The 19,769-nt window shown below is 27.3% G+C and overlaps 1 protein-coding gene across 1 annotated transcript in view; it reads right to left on the bottom strand.

Annotated features, from left to right (window-relative positions):
• Positions 1–19,769, bottom strand: part of LOC135924403 (solute carrier family 12 member 3-like) — a 44,793-nt gene that overhangs the window by 1,523 nt on the left and 23,501 nt on the right. Inside the window, exons 9-20 of the mRNA XM_065459460.1 lie at positions 14,361–14,612; positions 13,706–13,813; positions 10,523–10,646; positions 10,266–10,367; positions 9,718–9,873; positions 9,406–9,505; positions 8,578–8,692; positions 8,112–8,246; positions 7,250–7,356; positions 3,655–4,008; positions 2,787–3,550; positions 193–1,182 (exon numbers count right to left, since the gene is read on the bottom strand). Of these exons, the coding sequence (XP_065315532.1) occupies positions 193–1,182; positions 2,787–3,550; positions 3,655–4,008; positions 7,250–7,356; positions 8,112–8,246; positions 8,578–8,692; positions 9,406–9,505; positions 9,718–9,873; positions 10,266–10,367; positions 10,523–10,646; positions 13,706–13,813; positions 14,361–14,612 (3,307 nt within the window). The remainder of the gene's footprint in view (positions 1–192; positions 1,183–2,786; positions 3,551–3,654; positions 4,009–7,249; positions 7,357–8,111; positions 8,247–8,577; positions 8,693–9,405; positions 9,506–9,717; positions 9,874–10,265; positions 10,368–10,522; positions 10,647–13,705; positions 13,814–14,360; positions 14,613–19,769) is intronic.

Below are 19,769 nucleotides of genomic sequence, written 5' to 3'. Positions count from 1 at the left end.
ATTGAGCCAAATTAGCCGACATTTCGCCTTCACCCAACTTTACTACTATGGCATTCATTATGCAAAAATTAGGTAAAATTTAAAAAAGTAGATAGAATGAGGTAGGATTAAAATCATGGCACCACGAATGGAGCTCAGTTGGATGTGCATATCTCGGCAAGAAATAGGTTAATTTAATAAAATATAATATACCTCCATCATCGAAGAGCCACCAGACATCTATCGTGCCTCTTGTATATTTATGGCGGAATCGACTGATCAGAGCTTTGAACCTTCTGGATTCGTTATCATTTTTTTGTTTATCATTTGTAGCAGTATGTCGAACTGATAAATTATTATCCTGAACGTTTTGTTTGTTCAAATTTGATGGCATTTTTTCAATATTGATTATTGGTATATTTTGTTTACGAGAGAATGAACGTCCATGAACCGATAAGGATCTCTTGAGAGGAAAACGAGAGTCGATAGACTCACTGTCTTTATGAATATCTAGACAACTTTTTATCATATTTCCATTGTGATCTATATCTAGTGACTTAACCTCTGTCAAACCGCCTTTAATGAATTTATCTTTTTGTTTGGCACACAAGGATGCATAAGGTAGAGACCTATCCGAAAGGTTACTTGTCTCTTGTTCAACACCGACTCTGTTTATTCCTTTTTCACTAACATTTTCGTCAAACTTAGCACCCTTGTTATCATTATCTTCCCCCATCCATTTTTTTATGTAACGGTAGTCCTCGAATTCCTCATTAGATAGAGGTGTGGTGTAGTTATTTTCCCTATCGTTAACCCCTTCTCCTTTCCACTTCTTCAAGAAATAATAATCTTCGAACTCAGGACTGTCCTCTGATGACTCGGATGATGAATCCTCAAAAATACCTTCAAAGTGGGATAATGTTTTTCGCCTAATTCTCTGATTAGTTTTCTTACTTTTACTGGCAGAAATTTTTGACTTGTGACCATCACTACCTGTTTTGTCCTTTAAAGTTGATCGCTTTTTACTATAGGAATCGGAAGAATTTATTTTAGCGGGCAAGGTAAAGTCATCTGTTTGAATATGATCATCGGAAACTTTAAGTCCTTTTTTACGATTAAGTAAAAACAATTTGGATGCTTTAGGGAGTAAGGAGTTAAAATGGCTTCTTTTGGTTTTGGGTGGCTTCGAGTATTGATTGTTAACTTGTAATAATTTATATTTTGTATAAAATTTAGTGCTGTAAAGTAACGTCATAACGGCGTCGTCATTCATTACCTCCTTTAAGAGGTAACCGTAACGCGTTTCTTTTTTTTGAGTAACAGTAACGCAAAACGTTACTTGTTACTTTAAATTTTTTAAAAAAAAAATATGGAAAAAACAGATTTTAATGTATTATAAAATTATTTTATTTAATTTTTAAATTTTATGAATAATTTAAGCCGAGTTTTTAAGTCCTATAAACCACCAAATCCATTCATTTAAATTTTTGTTAAATTTTCAGTCAATTAATCTAATTAATATTGAAGTAATCAAGATATGTTAGATCATACTCTTTTTCTCTAATATTATAATTTATTTTATAAATAATATTATTATGATTTAACCTGCCCTAGCCCTAATAAAAAATATTTTTAACACCAATAAAAAAAATTTAGGTACAAAGTCTACAATTCAAAATTGAGTCCCAACTCAAGTATTTCCTCAATTGTAGAATAAAGTGGGCAGTCTCGAAACTGTGCAGCCATTTTTAAGGAAAAAATGGAAAGATATGTGATTAAACCGGTTATAACATGACTCTTATAATTCCGTGAAATCAATAGTCTTAATAAGGAGAATAACCAATTTGACGAATCTTGTGATAAATCCCAATTGTAAAAATTTTCAGATAATGACAAGTCGTTCATAAATTCGTTCATATATATATGTTAGTGTTATTTAAAAGATGATATGTATATATATATATATATGATTTTATATGATATGGAACCTTTTGGTATGGCTCTTTCGATTTTAGAATATTTGGGATATCTCACTCCCATGATAATTATTATAATATTAAAACTTTAAAAAAAATGCTTTAAATAATTTCAAATCACCCGCTACTATAATTAGATTAGCCCTGGATAAAATTATAGGCCAACGATGCTAGCTTGAACTTATTTCCAATAATAAAATATCTTGACAAAGAAAAAGCAGACTTTGATTCCTTTAAAAAAACAACACACATACCAGATTATTTTCTGATAAAGGTAAAAAAATAATTTTGATGAGAATCTAAATGACAGATTCTTTAGATAATCTTTAATTTTTAGCATAAATTCCCCTAATTAAATTTTTTATTTAAATATAATACAACCCTCCCATCTTTGCGCCAGTTGAACGTGTGTTTAGCACGGCTAAAGATGTGCTGAGCATTCTCGTTTATTTGATCAAAAATTTGAAAATCAATTTGTTGCAAATAAAAAAAAATAATTACAATTTTATCTATAATATATTATTTTTGTATAATTTTATTTATATTATATATAGAAAATTTTTGCATAAAGTATTTAATTTTTCAAGTAACGAGTAACGCTTTACTTTCTGAATTGATAGTAACGCGCGTTCCTTTTCTCACAAGGTAACGAGAACGGTAACGCGTTTCTCTTTTTGAAGTAACAAGTAACCCGTTTCTTTTTGCGTTTCGTTTTTGAAGTAACGTTTACAGCACTAATAAAATTATATATATCTTTTTATTACGATTTTAATCAAAATAATAACCATAGAAAATCTATTTAATAGTTTGAAAAACAAAACAATCATTCACTTATTTTGATTTCAAATTGACTATCCCGTGAGCTAAGAGTAGTGGCAGATGGGTTTTTAGAATCGTCAGCAATATTACTTGCCTCTGTTTTGAGTTTGTCACTAATTTGACTCAATCGATCGAATGCATACGCATTATTACTACCGCTGTTATTAAGCTGAGGTTGTGACTTATAAGCGGTGTTCTGTACACCCTCTTTGTTTCCCGAATTATCATTTAAATTGATATCTCTCATTGCCAAAGAAGAAAAAGAATGAGAGATGTTGTTGAGTTTGCTCTCAAATGAATCTACGGCACTTTTAAGTATCCCTTTAAAGCTCTGAAGAGAGGCTTTTCTGGAAATATTTGAATTGTTCTGCCATGAATCGTTTTTCTTGCAAATATTGTCGACTCGAGATATAATATTACTAGGAGAGGGAGAATTCTCATCGCCTAGACCGGTCGAAAGGTTTAGATCACGTTGAATGACGATTGTTGTAGATGGTAGGAAAATTTCGGTTTTGTCTATTTCTTTTGAGGATTCTATAGGCATGCCGTCCGCGTTTAATAGGTGAGTTGAAGTTTTAAAGTTGCCATCCGCTCTGCGTTTTGTAAAAACCGCTAATTTGTTCTGAGAATATGAGAACATGTTTTGAATGTAAGATAATTTGGCCTTTATAGCGGAAGAATACTTACTCGAGGACCCGTGAGAATCGTTAGAAAGGTTATCGGAAGAATATTTCAAGGGTTGGCCATTAGACAATGTCTTATTATTCGGATAACCTCTATGGTTTTTTTTGCAAAATAAAATATAAATATCACGAATATTACAAATATATAATTATTCAAAAAAAATATTTTATAAATAATAATTAACAAACAAAAGCACCTTCTCCATTTTTTAATTTTTTTTTTCCTTGACTCTCTGCCATGTAAAACACCGTTGTTATTATTTTCGTTTGTAATGCGCAAAGGTTGCCTTATATTATTTAAATTAATATTATTGATATAAGTGTCGTTAGTAATTGTTTTGCTAATATTCGGTACATAATTTTCGTTGTCGTAATAATCATCTTCGTCTTTATTTCTCGATTTCGTTTCATGTCCGCCGTGAGTATATCTCCTCCTGAGAATAGGTGAAAGATGAGAAGCTTTGCTCTTGGAATCGAAGAGCAAAGATGAAAAATCTAATCCTTCTTTTACTTTCAAGATACCTACGCCTAACTTCATATCAAAAGCGTCGCTTTATAAAATATTTGTAAAAATAGATATATTTTACTTCTAAGAGTACATATTCATTATTTTATAAAATGTGGCGGGGGGGGGGGGCAAATAATGTGTATCAGATTTTTCAATTTTTACAAGAGTTTGCATATAGCTAAGAAAAAAAAAAAATATTAGCCTCCAAACAGCGGCTGAGATACTAGCACTTTTAAAGGTCATAAAAAAGCATTTTTGGGCATAATGCACTCCCTTTTAATTTTGGATATCTTCGAACATAATTGAGCTAGAATTATCATTTAAATTTCTTTATATAGCCTAATGGTAGGCTTCTAAAGTTATATATTGTTTAAAAAATTTAAATGTCAAAAACCGGAAATAGAAAATTGAGTATGATCATACAATAAAATCGGCATTTTTTCTCTCAAATTTTTTTATGTATATCCATATAATCAATTAATAAATATGCAAAGTCTAAAGTTGGGCAGAGGACAGGTTTGGGAGAATGGCATTTTAATTATTAATCAATTGTAAAAATTTCTAATATATATAATGAATCATGAATTCTAATATAACCCAAAATTTATATAACATATTTATTTCTTTCCCAAAATTCGTAATATTTTAAACAGTAGATTACAATCCATTTCATTTGGATAAACATATGTTTTGAAAGTCGAAGTAATGTACTTCTTTAAATAATCAACCATAATTATTCATTAACTTAACAGGCATCAATTATGAATAAAGTTTAAGTTTAAGCGAAAAAAAAATTTCCTATTAAAATAATTGAAAATCCGGGAAAAAATTAAGAAAGATATTTTAATATTTTTTCAGAAGATAATTGTAATATTAAATAAATGTGAAATCATTAAGCATTTGCAAAATAAATGTGAAACAACACATTATTGAAATAAAAAAATTATGATATTGACGATTTTACCAAATTCTTGAACCCTAAAAACAAGAAGAATTTTTTACGACTAAATTCATGTCATGGGTAGCCTAAAATTGGTCAAGGAAAAGAGTGTTTTATCCAATTCAAATATTATAAAGACTGGGAATGTTATAAAAACCATTTTATATTAATAAATATTAAAGCAGAGAAGTGCCAATTGAAGAACTTATCTTATGCAATCTTAAAGGATTATATTCTAATTTTAAAGACATATTGATATCACTGGAATTAATTTGCATACGGAATGATGAGAATATGTTGTTCCAAAGGCCAAACTCATTTCCTGATTACAAAATTTTATATTCAATTTATAATAAATAAAAATTAAATTTTTTATAAAATTAAATTATGTTTTTAATAAATTAATAATCAAAAATTGATTTGTATTTTGTGTTATTTTTATGTGGAGAGAAATTCAATTCATCAAATAAATTATTAGCCAAAGCCCCTCCCCCCACCCAATATACAGGCGCTTAACTTCGCAAATACGCCTGTTCTCGTAAATAGCATTTTAATCTAATAAAAAAATTCCCATACATGCCCCCCCACCCCCCTCTTCCCCTAAAATGTCTACAATATATCACTATAAAGAAGAATTTGAAGAAAAAAATTAGCAAACGTTAATACCTTTTTAAAAGAACGACTATAATTCAAAATTTATAGAAAATTTTTTTTTAAAAAAAATAAGTTAAAAACCCAAAATTTTTCTAAAAAATATAATAATATAGGCCCTTGATGGCCTATATTATATGGACATAAAGACCTCCAATAAAATTTGCTTAATAGTGACCCCCCCCCCCCTACTGGATACGCCTATGATTTGATAGCTTTTGACTTATATTACAATTATTGGCTAATATAAAATATTTATAAAGAATATTTGCAATAGACTAATGATTAAAATGTCATATCTTCTAAGCATGAGCTCGGCCCAACTTGAAATTTTGCATATTAATTAATTAATTATAGATATATATAATAAAAATTTGAGAGGAAAATAAATGCTGATTTAATTTTATGATCTAAAACTTTTTAACAATATTTAACATTATGTTATATTAAAGGCCTACTATGGCTATATAAAGAAATTTAAATGAAACTTTTAACTTAATTATATCCAAAGATATATTAAAATACGAAAATGCCCCATTTTTTCGACATTTAAAGCCCATATCTCAGCCGCTATTTGGAGCTGGCTAAAATTTATTATTTTCTTAGTTATAATATATACAAACTGTAAAAAGATTTAGAAAAATCTGAAGGGGTCGGATTGAAAATCGTGTTTTTTTTTCTTGATTTGTCATGGAATTTCACCATATGTGTTTTTTCGGTGAATAATTATTAGTTTTATACAAAAACTTATCCCAACTTATTTTGCCACATCTATTTTAATTTTATAAACTTTCCTAGTCCAGCAGATGTAACCCAATTGTATAACTATGTTTTAGGACTCTGAGACCCCTTCCAGGCAACTGAGTCAAACATTTAAAGGTGTCTCCTTTATCTTAATGATGCAGTAACATTATAAAACGCGCTTAAAACATATCGACCCTCTCCGTATTAAAAAAATTTTTTTGAAGGGGGGGGGGTTATTATTGGCATAAATAATATGATGAAAGGAAAATAAAAATAGAAATAAGGGAAAAATTTCATTTTTAAAATTTTAATTCAATAAAAAAATTATTTTTAAACTAAGAAATTGGAAGCTCATTCCTACTGGGCGCAAAACATCAAAATTTTAAATAAAATCAAAATAACCCCCATTAATTGTACTAAGAATTTCGAGTCAGAATCCTGCCTTTCCCCTTCTAAGTTAACTGACATTATATTTTAAAATATTACATTAATTATAACACAATAGAAAAAGTTTTACACAAAAAAAATCATAATATATCCCTAAAATATTAAGTAATATATATTTAAAAGAAAGCGAAATCTGAAAAATAATTCATAATTCCCCCGCAATAGATGAAATTCACCCAAGAAGGGTTGTTAAACGGCTCGATTTGAACCAATTTTTAAAAACGCCTAACTCAATATTTTAACCAGAAAAATAATGCCTAAACTTCAAGATCGTAAATAGATGTTTAAATCTTTGAGCCATCGTTTTTAAAAATCAGTTCAAATTGAACCGTTTAACAACACTACACCCAAGTTTATATCAAAGACTAGAGTTGGGAAGGGATAAATCGGACCGCCTCCTTACTTTATTTTGTAGTCTCCCAGTGAATATTGCAGTAATTGATTTATAATAAATAATAAATACCCCATTCTAAATTAAAAAAAATAATTATTTAATTTTTACTGGATGGCGTTAAAATATTGTTCAACTTCATCTAGATCACAATGAAGCCATCTCTTTTTGTAACCAAAAATAACTATATTTGGTCTCAGCCTTCCCAAACCAGATATCTAATTACAAGTTGAAATTGTTTTATGTAATTTTGTTTTAAAGATAATATAAGCATTTTTCAAATCCAATTCAATTTAAAAAAAAATAATTCATCAAAACACAATATGAAATACTTATTCAATCAAATTATAAATGTGTATTCAATTTACAAGTATATATAATGCATTCATTAATAAGTTTCTGTAGTAATCAGTAACCATTTTAAACTCTTTATAATATTATTCTGATAAAATTAGTGTTGTAAAACGGCTAGCTCAATATTTTAGCCAGGTCCATATTGCCTAAGTCTCGAAATTTCGCTAATAGATTTCCAAACCTTTGTATATCAAAATTTTCAAGCTTGCATAATAATTTTTTGGATAAAATATTGAGTTAGCCGTTTTTAAAAATCGGCTCAAATCGAGCGGTTTAACAACACTAGGTAAAATGTTAATCCAAGTAAATTAATTGTTTATTTTTATAAATATAACACCCTATCAATTGTTGTTTATTCAATCTAACAGGACAGGGATTTAAAAGCATGGCATTTGGTTAACAATAGTATACAATAAGTAAAAACATTTAAAATTTATTATTGAGATTTATTTAAAAATGTAAAAGATTGGAAGAGACCCTAAAGGATAAAAATTTGACCTTAGCTTATATACGACCAAGAGTAGAGTTAGAACAGAAATTCCTCTTATAATAATTTACGCCATACTATCTTTTAAATATTTTAAAAATATGACTAAATAAAACAGTTAAAAATAAAAACTTCCATCAATGAACGAGCTCCTTGTCGAAAATTGGGTGCTATGGATGTGTTGTATAGAGCTTTAATATTTTTGTGAGCAAATGCATTGTATACTGATTTAACATCAACGAGTATCATATCATCATCAGGGGATTGCTAAAAAAATATATAATTAAATAGTTTAAAATTTTAAAATTTTTTATTTTACTAATAATAAATACATCTTTTTATAGTTTTTTTTTAGCTATTTATTAGTGGCCAATAAGTTATAATTTTAATTAAAATTTCTAGGACTATTAAATTTAAATATTTGTTTTTTTTAATATGAAAAAAAAGGTAAAATTCAATTAATAAAATTCAATAATTTTAAATATAAATATTTCTAATGTAATATTCTGTCTTAAAAAAAATGCCGTTAAGTATAAAAACAAACGTTCAAATTTTTTTTTTATAAAAATGAAAATAACTACTAAAAAATTAATATTACTTCTATAATAACTTGACCACAGATAAGTAAGCTGATATTTTTAGTAAAAAGATTTGCAAAATCGATTAGTGATGGACGAGTTCTAGGATCTCCAGTAAAGGCCAAAATCTGAGGTCTTCAATTATAATAAAAATGTGTTCACTATTTTTTAAATCAAGTATAATAATAATAACTAAAACGATAATAAAAAAATTGACAATGGGGAAACCTCATTTAAAGAAAACCAGATTTTCAAAAAAAATATATTAATCCTCTCGTCTAATGTGGATCTCTATGATGATGGAGGTCAGCTTTACATAATGAGTACCTACACTCCGCAGGTTAAAATAGTATATTATGAATACATTAATATTTCAATTCAAAAATAAACATGAGTTTTTTAAGTAATTAAATATGGCAAATAGACCCACTAAGCCCAATTAATAAGCTAGGGATTAATTTTTTTAAAAATGAAAATTGTGTTATAGTGATGAAACAGGTTATAAATTATTATAACAAAGCAATAAAACCAAATTTTTCCCCAATTTTAGCACCCCCCCCCCCATCTTTTTTAAGGTAATAGCATATATAGAAATGCAAATCCCGACTAAATTATCTATAATTAAATAAATCCGAGCCGAAAGGACTAATAATTATTTTTATTTCGGGGCTTTTCGGGATAAATAAAAAAAAATCGTTCGGGATGGAGCCGAATAAATTTTTTAAAAAAATTTTCGGGCCGGGCTTGAAAAAGTAGGACCAATTCAGATCACTAATAGCGTACCTTCGCCGCAGAATTTAAGGGGAAAATGTGCTTTGGTATTTATAAAATTTATAAGAATATTTTACCTAAAATTTTTGACGTGTTCTTCTGTTTCATTCAGGCGTAGGACGGCGGTCAGAGCGTCCTTGTAAATGTGAGCCTGAGTGGATGATCCCCAATTCACATCTTATTTTATATCAATTTCATTTTATGAAAAAATCTTATCATATAAACTTTTGATATAAATATTTTCAATAAATTCTTTAAGGTTCTTTGTCTGCCTTTCCTTTTTCTTAATAAAATAATATTGACTGGCGGATTATTCCAGAGTACAAAATACTTATTACTATAATAAAGAACCCTATTAAAAAAATTTCAAACAAAAAATATTGTTTTACTCGGTTTCTTGTAACGAATATAAAAATACAGAAAGAGCACGGCGATTAAAGTAACAAGTGCCGCCCACCATTTTATAAGGAACATAGCCGCGAGACATAGAAAACCACCTATTAGGCTGATCCATTTATTATAATATTTAAAACCAGGTCTGAAGCCTATATTTTGTTATAAAATTATTTGTATTCATTTGAATTATAAAATACTCCTAAATTAAGAATTTGCGGGGAGGTGGGGGGGGGGAATAACTTGTTTGTTTAATCAATAAGATAATTTTAAGTTGAATAATATTGCTGATAATAGTTTGGACACGTTATAAAGTCAAAAAAATTCTGAGATTTTAAGCATCAAATTAACATCATTTTAGAGGTTCTCAAATTATAAAGTTTTGAGCAGGTTTTCTCCCTCCCTACAACGCCACTGAATATAAAGGAGAGAATTTATTAAACTTCCACATTATATAATATTTAAAATTTTGAATATTCAAACAACTCAATTTATTTTTCAAAACTTAGGTGTGGTGTTTAACATAAAAAAAATATATATTTACCAACTGATTTGGATAAGGAGGCATGAAAACAGGAATAGTTGATTAGAGCGTAAGCCATAAGGAAAAAATTCGATATAATAGGGGCGATGATATTGAGATCGCCTAAAAAAATAAAAATATAGCGCTCGCGTATTACTAAATAAATAATTGTAAAAATCTTAACGTGTTAAAGGACACCGTTACGTCAAATGAAAATGTTTTTTAAAAAAATTCCGCTAGATTTTTAATTTTTTTAATTTAAATAATTAAATTTCAACCTAATAAGACAAACATTATCGCAATGACGAAAGCCAAAAAATAAGCCCTGATGGGATCGTCATTTCTTTTCGAGCCGTATGCGAAAACATGAATCCAGGGAAACAATTTATCTCTGCACAAAGCCTTAATAAAAAAAAATAATTCTAAATTAGGGTTAAATAATAAATACTAGCGGTGACCCGTTATCACTTTTTGAAGGTCGATCCGATCCGATATCGCTATTCTGATTGTTATAAACATACTTAATATATTTTAATTTTTCAATGCAATCCTCTACTTTTAGTATACCACCATCTATTATTATACCATAAATCTAGGGTCACCAGAAGGATGTTTAAATGACCGGTATTTATTTTTATTTTATTTTATTTTAATTTGTCTTCTTTTACAAATAAATTTTTTTTAATTTTTACATATTACCGGAAAAGTATTTTTACAATTGCATCATAGTAACTTCCGAGTGTTGTTGTTAAACGGCTTGATTTTTGAAAAGGGCTAGCCCAATATTTTTTCAAAAATATACCCAAGCCTATAGATTTTGCTCATAGATGGTAGAAAGGTTTGGACATCTATTAACGAAATCTCAAGACTTAGTGACATTGTTGGCGAAAATATTGGGCTAGCCGTTTTAAAAAATCGAGCCATATAACAACACTATTGTCTATATTTTTTCATCATGTTATTATTTTTCGTTTTAAAGATTCTTTTATGTATCCTCCTCATCATGAATTCGTTGAGTTTAATTATAAACAAACAAGATAGCTTTCTCTATTTCCTTGAGTCCAACGATTTATTGAAATGTATGAAGCATTAAAATCGTACTTTCTTTCAATTAACAATCCCCCAGTTATCATAAATTTTTATGAAAAAGATTTAACTGATACATATCTGTGATCTACTCATTCCTTGATATATGCGTTTGATAAAAAAAAAATCCGTTGAGAAAGAAAATAATTTTATTGAAATGTTAACCAATTAAAATATTTGTTGAAAAAATGGAATTTTTTTTCCATAAATAAAAACAATATTAGAAATAAATATAAAAAATGGACAAAAAATACAAGTAGATGCAGTGAAAGATCATTTATTTAATGTATAAGAAGTTGAATACGATATTTTGATCTTTAGTCAGAACCTCTAGAAGAAGTGGAATGTTTTCAATGGAAATTAAAATGTTTCTTTTTAAAATGTTTCTTTAAAATGAGTAAAAGTTGTTCGACCAATTTTCCAACCTTAAATTGTTTATTACAAATAAAATTAGATGTGTTGAATATTCAAAACTTCCTCTTCACCAAAAAATATATTTTTATAATATTCTAATCCTTGAACAACATGGTGAACTGCGAATTATAGCAAGCTTCATTTTTGCTATATCAACTCATAATGTTGACGTTAAAAGAATTTTTTCTTTATTTGCCATGGGACAAATGAGAGGAATAGATTATCCGTGGAATCTATAAAAGGAATTATGAATGGATACGGAGAATAATTATATGGTGGATTGGTAATGGTGTCTAGATGGGCAATGGTCAAGTGGATGAATGGATACGGAGAATAATTATAGGATTGATTTGGATCAAATGATATGGGTATGAAGAATGATGCTATGATGGATTGGGGGGATTGAATGTTTGGGATGACTGTTATGGAACAAAATGGGCTAGTATGAAGGGGTAATAGTTATGATTTCGATTGTATGATTGATGGATCAGTGATGACATCGTCCGCTAATGGTATATTGTAGGATTAGTAAAGGGGGAAGGTGTTGTGATTGAATTGAAGAATTGTCAGTTAGGCAGTCAATCAATAAAAATATATTCTAATTAAAATTATATCTATTATAAAAATCAATAAAATACAAAAATTTAATCAAAATTATTTTGTAAACACTGCTAATTTTAAAATAACTATTATAAATCATCAATATATATATATCCAAAATATTGCTAATATAATTTCTATTATCTATATATTTATTTAACCCTAAATCATGATTTACTAAATTATTCTGCCTTAACCCTCTGTAATCATATTCCACCTCTCTCATGACTTCCCGGACAGTCCTTAATTAAATAATCCTTCCTACCACACCTAAAACACTTTCTTAAACCTTCGATATTCCTTACATCTCCTGCACTCTTACATTCTCTACTTATAGGACCCTGCTGAGGCAATACAATTTTAAATCTTTTTGCAAAGATTTCGATAAATTTTTAGGGAAAAGGCCAAATATATTATGAAAAATATCTGCAGGTGTAAAATATGGAATAAAAAAAATATGATTTATAAGTTATGTTTAATTCAATTCTAATTATTCATTAATAAATGCAATAAAAATAAATGACTGCTTAAAATTCAATTAAATTTTTTAACTTCATTTTAATGCCTTATTTAAAATACATTCAAAAAATGTATGTTCTCTTTTCTACTGAGGAAGATCTGATAACCCTATATAAATCATAACATAAGTCATTTATAATATTACAATCAAATTTTAATTTACTTATCATTTTATAATTATTCAGTTATACTCATCATTGTAAAAGTATATAAATATTGATCAGTTATTTATATAGTAAAATCGTAATATTAATTATTACAATAGTCTTTCTATTGTGTAGAAAGTAGAGAATCCCATCTGGTCTATGGTTAATTTAAACTGTTAGAATTTTTTATAAATTAATTATTAAGTTTTAAAGTCATAAGCTTCCTTATAAAAATATAATAATAAATTATATATTTTATAATTTTTTAACAAATTTTCAAATATTTAGTTAGTTTTCAAAAAAATTATCACTTCAAATTATATTAGAATGTTGCATTTATAAACAAATATAATTTCTTAAATATTATTTAAAAAAATTTTAAAAATTAATTAAGACGTTATTTTATAGGATCGGAAAATTTTATAATATTGGCCGATAACTCATATTACAAAAAAAACCCGATCCGATAAAAATATATGTACATCCTTAATAAATTCCTAAACATAATATGAAATATACTATATATATCGCTACCTCAGGGGTCTAAAAGGCAAAAAAATAGAAAATCCTTAAAGCAAATATTGGAAAAATTGTCACTTTTAAATATGGTTTGTATATACTATATGGTATAGTAATAGTAAAATAATGCTTATTGTTTATCATAATGTTTGGAAAATTAAATGAGTTTTTTTTTACTTGAAATACTTTGGAAGCTCCTACTAAACAAGCCATAGCGGATGAAAGGGTAGCGGAAAATATGCCGGCCGATATTATAGGACCGGATCCGCTAGCTAATTCAACAAACTTAATGTATAAAAATTAATAAAAATATTCTTTTATTATCAATATTTATAATTATAACAATTAATGTTGAATTAAAAATGGCACTTTTAATTTCTCCCAGTTGAATTTAAAGAACAATCATATAAAATGTTATCAGCGAAAATTTAATATCCGTGATATAGCAATAGAATGGAGTCTATTTTAATTAACATCTCAGTAGCATAACCAGGACCGTAACTACGGGGGACATTTGGGAGCCAGTCTCCCTATATTTTTTGAAAAATGTTTTGAGTAACTTAAAATGAGTTTTTTTTAAGCATAAAATATAACATAATTTATGCTCATTTTAAAAAATGTAAGCTCCATCAGTGCCACTCTCCCGATAATTTTACGGCCCTCGGATCACAAGAAAATCAACAAGGGGAGGTGTAAATCTATTAAGATTAAAATGATGTAAAATAATTTAAAAAAAAGACTGATAAACTCCTTTCACTCAAATAAAAATATTTTATAACAAATATTTTATCATAACAAAAATAAAATTCGAAATAACGAAAATTCTTTTTACGTGATAATTGTATAACAATCCATAGGTACAATTAGTGTAGGCGTCGCAACTTCTCAACTTGCTTCCTCGCTCGTAAAAAGGTATATATGCCGTAGTAACATTGAATGATGAGCCTGAATTTTGGATATCGTTAATGTTACCAGTAGCGGCTCTTATTCCACAAGCACCTATAGTCCATATCATGGCGAGATAGGATATAGCGGTAACTACTATAGCTGCAAATGTCCCCTTAGGAATAGCTTTTTGAGCGTCCTTATTTTATTTTTGGTACAATTAATTTATTAATGTCCAAACTATCTTAAATATGGGGACTTGGCCTCTGTATATTCTATCATTAAAAAAATGAATGAATAATATTATAAATAAATTACTCATTTACAACAAAAAAAACAATCTATCTAAATTTAGTTTCCTATCATTCATCATTTATATCAGAGACCTGCAGGCCCGTCCCTCCCTGGTACACGGGCCGGGCAGTATTTTAACTTTTTTAAATATAATCGAACCGGGCCCTATATTCTACAATAAAATATTTTAAATCGTTATTATTAGCTATAAAAATTAAAAATAAATAATATATTTTAAAAAATCCGGACCGGGCCTGAAAATTATCTTTAAAAAAATTCAAAATGGGCCTGAAAATATAAAATCCGAGCTGGGCTGTGCAAATGGTATTTCTGCAGGTCTCTGATTTATATAACGCTAGCTAAATATTTAATAGATTCATGTTCTAAAATTAATATAATTTTAAACTGATCTATGTCTCGAAATTCGTATACAAGTAATTTTATTGAAATATAAAGGTTAAATAATATATACACAAATTCAAAAATAAATGGCTCCAGGATACTCCCCCCCCCCTACCAATAAAAATTCGAAAATTTATTTGTCACACTCATAAATTATGTGAAAAGCTTTTATTTTGTACAATAGACAGACCCTTTTGGTGGAAGAGGGCTATAACGCGGATCCATAATAAATAAAATAAAAGGGTATATTTTTTATTCATCGCTAGCGCTTATTATTTAAGCGTGAAGAATGCCAATTTATAATTTCATTTAAGCGGGTTCAAAAGGTTTTGTTCGTCAGGTAGAAAAATTTAGCGCACTAAAATTAAGTTTAGACAAGGTCAGGGGCGTCGCTAGCCTTTACAATCTTAGGGGGCTCAACTAAAAAAAATTATGGGGGGTTTCGCCCCCCCCCCATGATACCCAATTCGCGGGTCTTCGGCCCGCTTTTGCCAGGCCTTCGGCCGGGTTTTATATTAATATATTATACTTTTTTTAAATTTGTTAACTCTGAACAATTATTCTGAATTTTTATTTTCTCATTTATTATATTATGCATACAAAATAAACTGGTATATAAATAATTAAAACAATACAAGACATTTTTAAAAATAAAATTTTTTAATACAAAATCTATTTATTAAATATAAAATATTTTTGATTGCAGATAAACAAAAAAATTGCGTCTAAATTATTGTGAGATATTAAATTTCTAAAAGATTATCATCCATTTTAAATGATATATAATATATAAACGACTACACAGTTGACCATTATTATTTTTATCTAAAATATGCAATCATATACTCTCAGCCGTTGTAGTAATAATCTTAAATTTCATAGCAACACAAATAATAGATGCTGGTTAATTTGCAGTAATAGCCATCATGACACTCACGATGTAAACTAGTATCAGAATTTTTTATGTTGGGTAAATTGATAAAATAAAAACACAAGCCTTAAGTTATTTACATGGCAAGAATGTCACATTAGAAATGAAACATTTTGGAATTATAAAATAAGGACCAGAATGATGATGAAACAATTAATATTTAATATATTGTCGCACCACCTCTAGTTGGTATATTATATCTTAAAATAATAGTAGTTTGTAAAAATATCAAAAATATACTTGTATTAAAATTTAACTCATTACTGTTTTTTGAAAGAGAAAAAAATAGCTTTCCTAACGTAAAAAATAAAAGAAAAGATATCTAATTTATTACATCTATTGTAGGATGAATAATTATAGTTTAATTTTTAAAATTATTTATAACTAAATAGATGGCGTTAAATACTTGAGAGCAAAATGTTACTATATTTATTATCAAAAGCATTTATTAAAATTCATTATAATATTAGCTGTAATATATTATAACTGTCAAATATGTCTATAAAAGTGGCATTTTATCTAATATTTTATAAACAACTGTATATAATAGAGGATTATAAACTATATGTCTACTTACTTACTTTTTATTAAACTTATTTGGACCTTGAAAATATTTTTAGGAATAGGTATGATAATAAAATTTAAAAATAAATATAGTTGATTAGTCATTTTGAACTCTGCTAATTACAATATTAAATTTTTTAGTTTTCAATTAATAAATGATTATATATATTTAATTAGGGTTATAAAATAATTTAAATCATAATAGTCCATTAAGCTTCAACTGTTAATGCTAAATTAATATTTAGTGAGTGATATTGATATTCTATTTATAACACAAAATTTGATTGCTAGATGACATAGTGAAAATATAATTTATATGTATTAATTTGATTTAATATTTAAAATAGTATTCATTTAATAAATATTTAGATAGTCTTATTAATTTTTAAATAATAAAATTAAATCTATATTTTACTTAATAGTGAAAGAAATCTTTCAGGGGGGCAATCAAAAAAATTATTTTTAGTTCAAGGGATTAAGATTTCATTAAAAACATTTTTTTACTCCAGGGGGCTATTCAAATTTTCCAGGGGGCTCGAGCCCCTGCGCGCCACCCCCTAGCGACGCCACTGGACAAGGTGCGCATGCTTTTGCCCAAGCGATCGCCCTGATATTATAAGATATGGTAGTTAACATCAATAAATCAACTATATATTTTTTTAAAGTAATTTGATTAATATTATAATTCTAAAAAAACTTAATTACCATAAAAGGTTTGAAAAAATCATAATTGGGAAGTATTTTATTTTATAACTAATTACAGTTTGAAAAAAAAATCGTTTTTTATCATAGGAATAATTAATAATATGAATTTTAAGTAATATATAAATCATTTTTTCAAAAAGATATATTGGAACTATCATAAAGCTATTTTTACTACCTCAAATCAAACTCTATACACCATTGATATCAAATATATGGTACATTTATAAGTTAATTTTGATAAAATGATATTAATTTATGAATAATACAGTCAAATCACGTTATCAATCGATTCGCGTGATTGGGCTGATTTACATCTTAGATATTTTTTTATTAATCATCTAAAAATGATTCAAAAGTTCATGATAAAATTATCTAAAATTTATAGGATAGGAATTATATACATACCGAAATACATTTATTTATTTCTTTCTCATATTATAAAAATGTTAAAAAAACGCTTTAAAGTTTAAACAAATGAGTATAACTCAACTTTAAAAAATTTATTTAGCGCCATTATTTTAAAATTGGAAATTTATTGCAGCATGTGTAGAATACTTATCCTATAAATTTCAGATAATTATATAAGATATTTACGCTATTTGATTAGGGCAATACGCGTATTGAACTGATTCTAGGATTTGACTGTAACATAATACTTTTTTTGTAATTAATAGTATATTCATTGAAATACATAGTATTAAACTAATGACATCATTGGAACGAGACGAGCATTTAAATTTAATTTGAATTTAGGCTAAATAAGATTTTTGGAGAATGAATATACCTCCCCCCCCCCCAACCTACGGAAAAGCGGAATTTATTTTTTACTACCACTTTAGTAAAGGGTTAATGTATTAAGTAGATGCAAATGTCATAAGCAGTTTATTTACAAAGGACGGTTGCATTTTAATATATTATCGTTATACAAACGTAAAAAATAAAATCAACTTTGGACTGGGCCAACGAAAATACGAATCGAATCCAATAATTCTATTATTCGTATCCAATTCGAATCAAATCAAATAATTGCGCTATTTATATTTGTACGATTTGAAAACGAATTTGGACATAGAGTATAAAAAGATGACTTTTTATCACGCCTAAATAATGGCTAGCAAACTCCTTTGACATTAAATCATTATTTTTTCAGGGCCGTAGCCACGTAGGAGGGGGCCGGCTTCAAAAAAATTTTTGGCCCCCAAACCTGGTTCCCAGAAAAGATCTTTGGCCCCCAAAAATTTTTCTGGCCCCCCCCCCCCCCCCAAATTTGAAAATTTTTTTTAGAATTGATTATTTTTATATTTTTAATATAAATTTTGAATATTTATTCAAAAATATTCGAAAAACATGTCTATTTAGAATTGATTATTTTTATATTTTTAAAATAAATTTTGAATATTTATTCTACAAACATGTCTAGTTTGTAAATTTTTTTCTATCCTGTTTTATTTTTATTTTTACCCAATATTAAATTATCATTCATTCATTTTTTTTTCATTTTTTTTTGTTGTGTATAACATTCTCTATAGGTATCACATTTATATTATAATATATAACCAGTTATTTTATTTTACAACGTTTATTTTAAAATTATGAAGAAACAATCAGTTATTAACTCTTATTTTAAGTTAAAGTTAAACAAATGTCAAGCAACATCACCTCTACAAACATCTAGTAATACTACATCAGAAATTTCAGAAACTGATTCTTCTCATAGTTAGTATAAATTTATATTATTATTTCATGACTTATATGATATTGATATAGGGTATTACCTATATATTATTATTTCATATATATTTATTTTATATAAGATAAGAGACAGACATTTATTATTAATATTATCATTTTTGTATAATAATTTTAATTATTAAAATAAATATATTCACTCATATTTCAAGATATGAATGAAGCTAATAATCTAGAAAATGATCCTCACTACACTCAGGAGGAGGAAGATGGTAAATAGTTTAAAATTTAACTCAAATTTTTCTATTATATTTTTGACAATATCAATAGTAGTAGGAGATTATGGTGTTTCATTATTACATTTTGATTTTAAAACAAATAAAGACGAAGAAGAGACTCAATCATCTTCATCTAGCAGCTCAGTCTCTCATTGTCAAGAGGCAACTAGTAATTGATTTATAAATATAAAAATATTATATTTTTTTGTTAATCTTTAAAGATATAACGTTTATGACCTTTTTCTAGTTTTTAATACTGAATATCTATAATTTTACTGATCAACTTTACTGATAATTTTCATCAGGGTTGGGCACTACAGTATAGCAAATACTTGTATCTTAAATACAAGATAAATTTTGTGTTTGTTCATTTTCAGCAGGCCCTTCCTTCGCCCATCCTGATGACCATTATTAATTATGACCCTTTCTCTTATTACAATTTATTAATTATAATATTTTTAGTGTCAAAAAAGTCCTCTAATGGTTCAATTCA

The sequence above is a fragment of the Gordionus sp. m RMFG-2023 genome, chromosome 2 (assembly GCF_954871325.1).
Source record: "Gordionus sp. m RMFG-2023 chromosome 2, tfGorSpeb1-WG-v2, whole genome shotgun sequence".
NCBI lineage: Eukaryota > Metazoa > Nematomorpha > Gordioida > Chordodea > Parachordodidae > Gordionus > Gordionus sp. m RMFG-2023.
The sequence above is the reverse complement of the archived record's forward strand: the minus strand, read 5'-3'. Positions and strand labels throughout refer to the sequence as shown.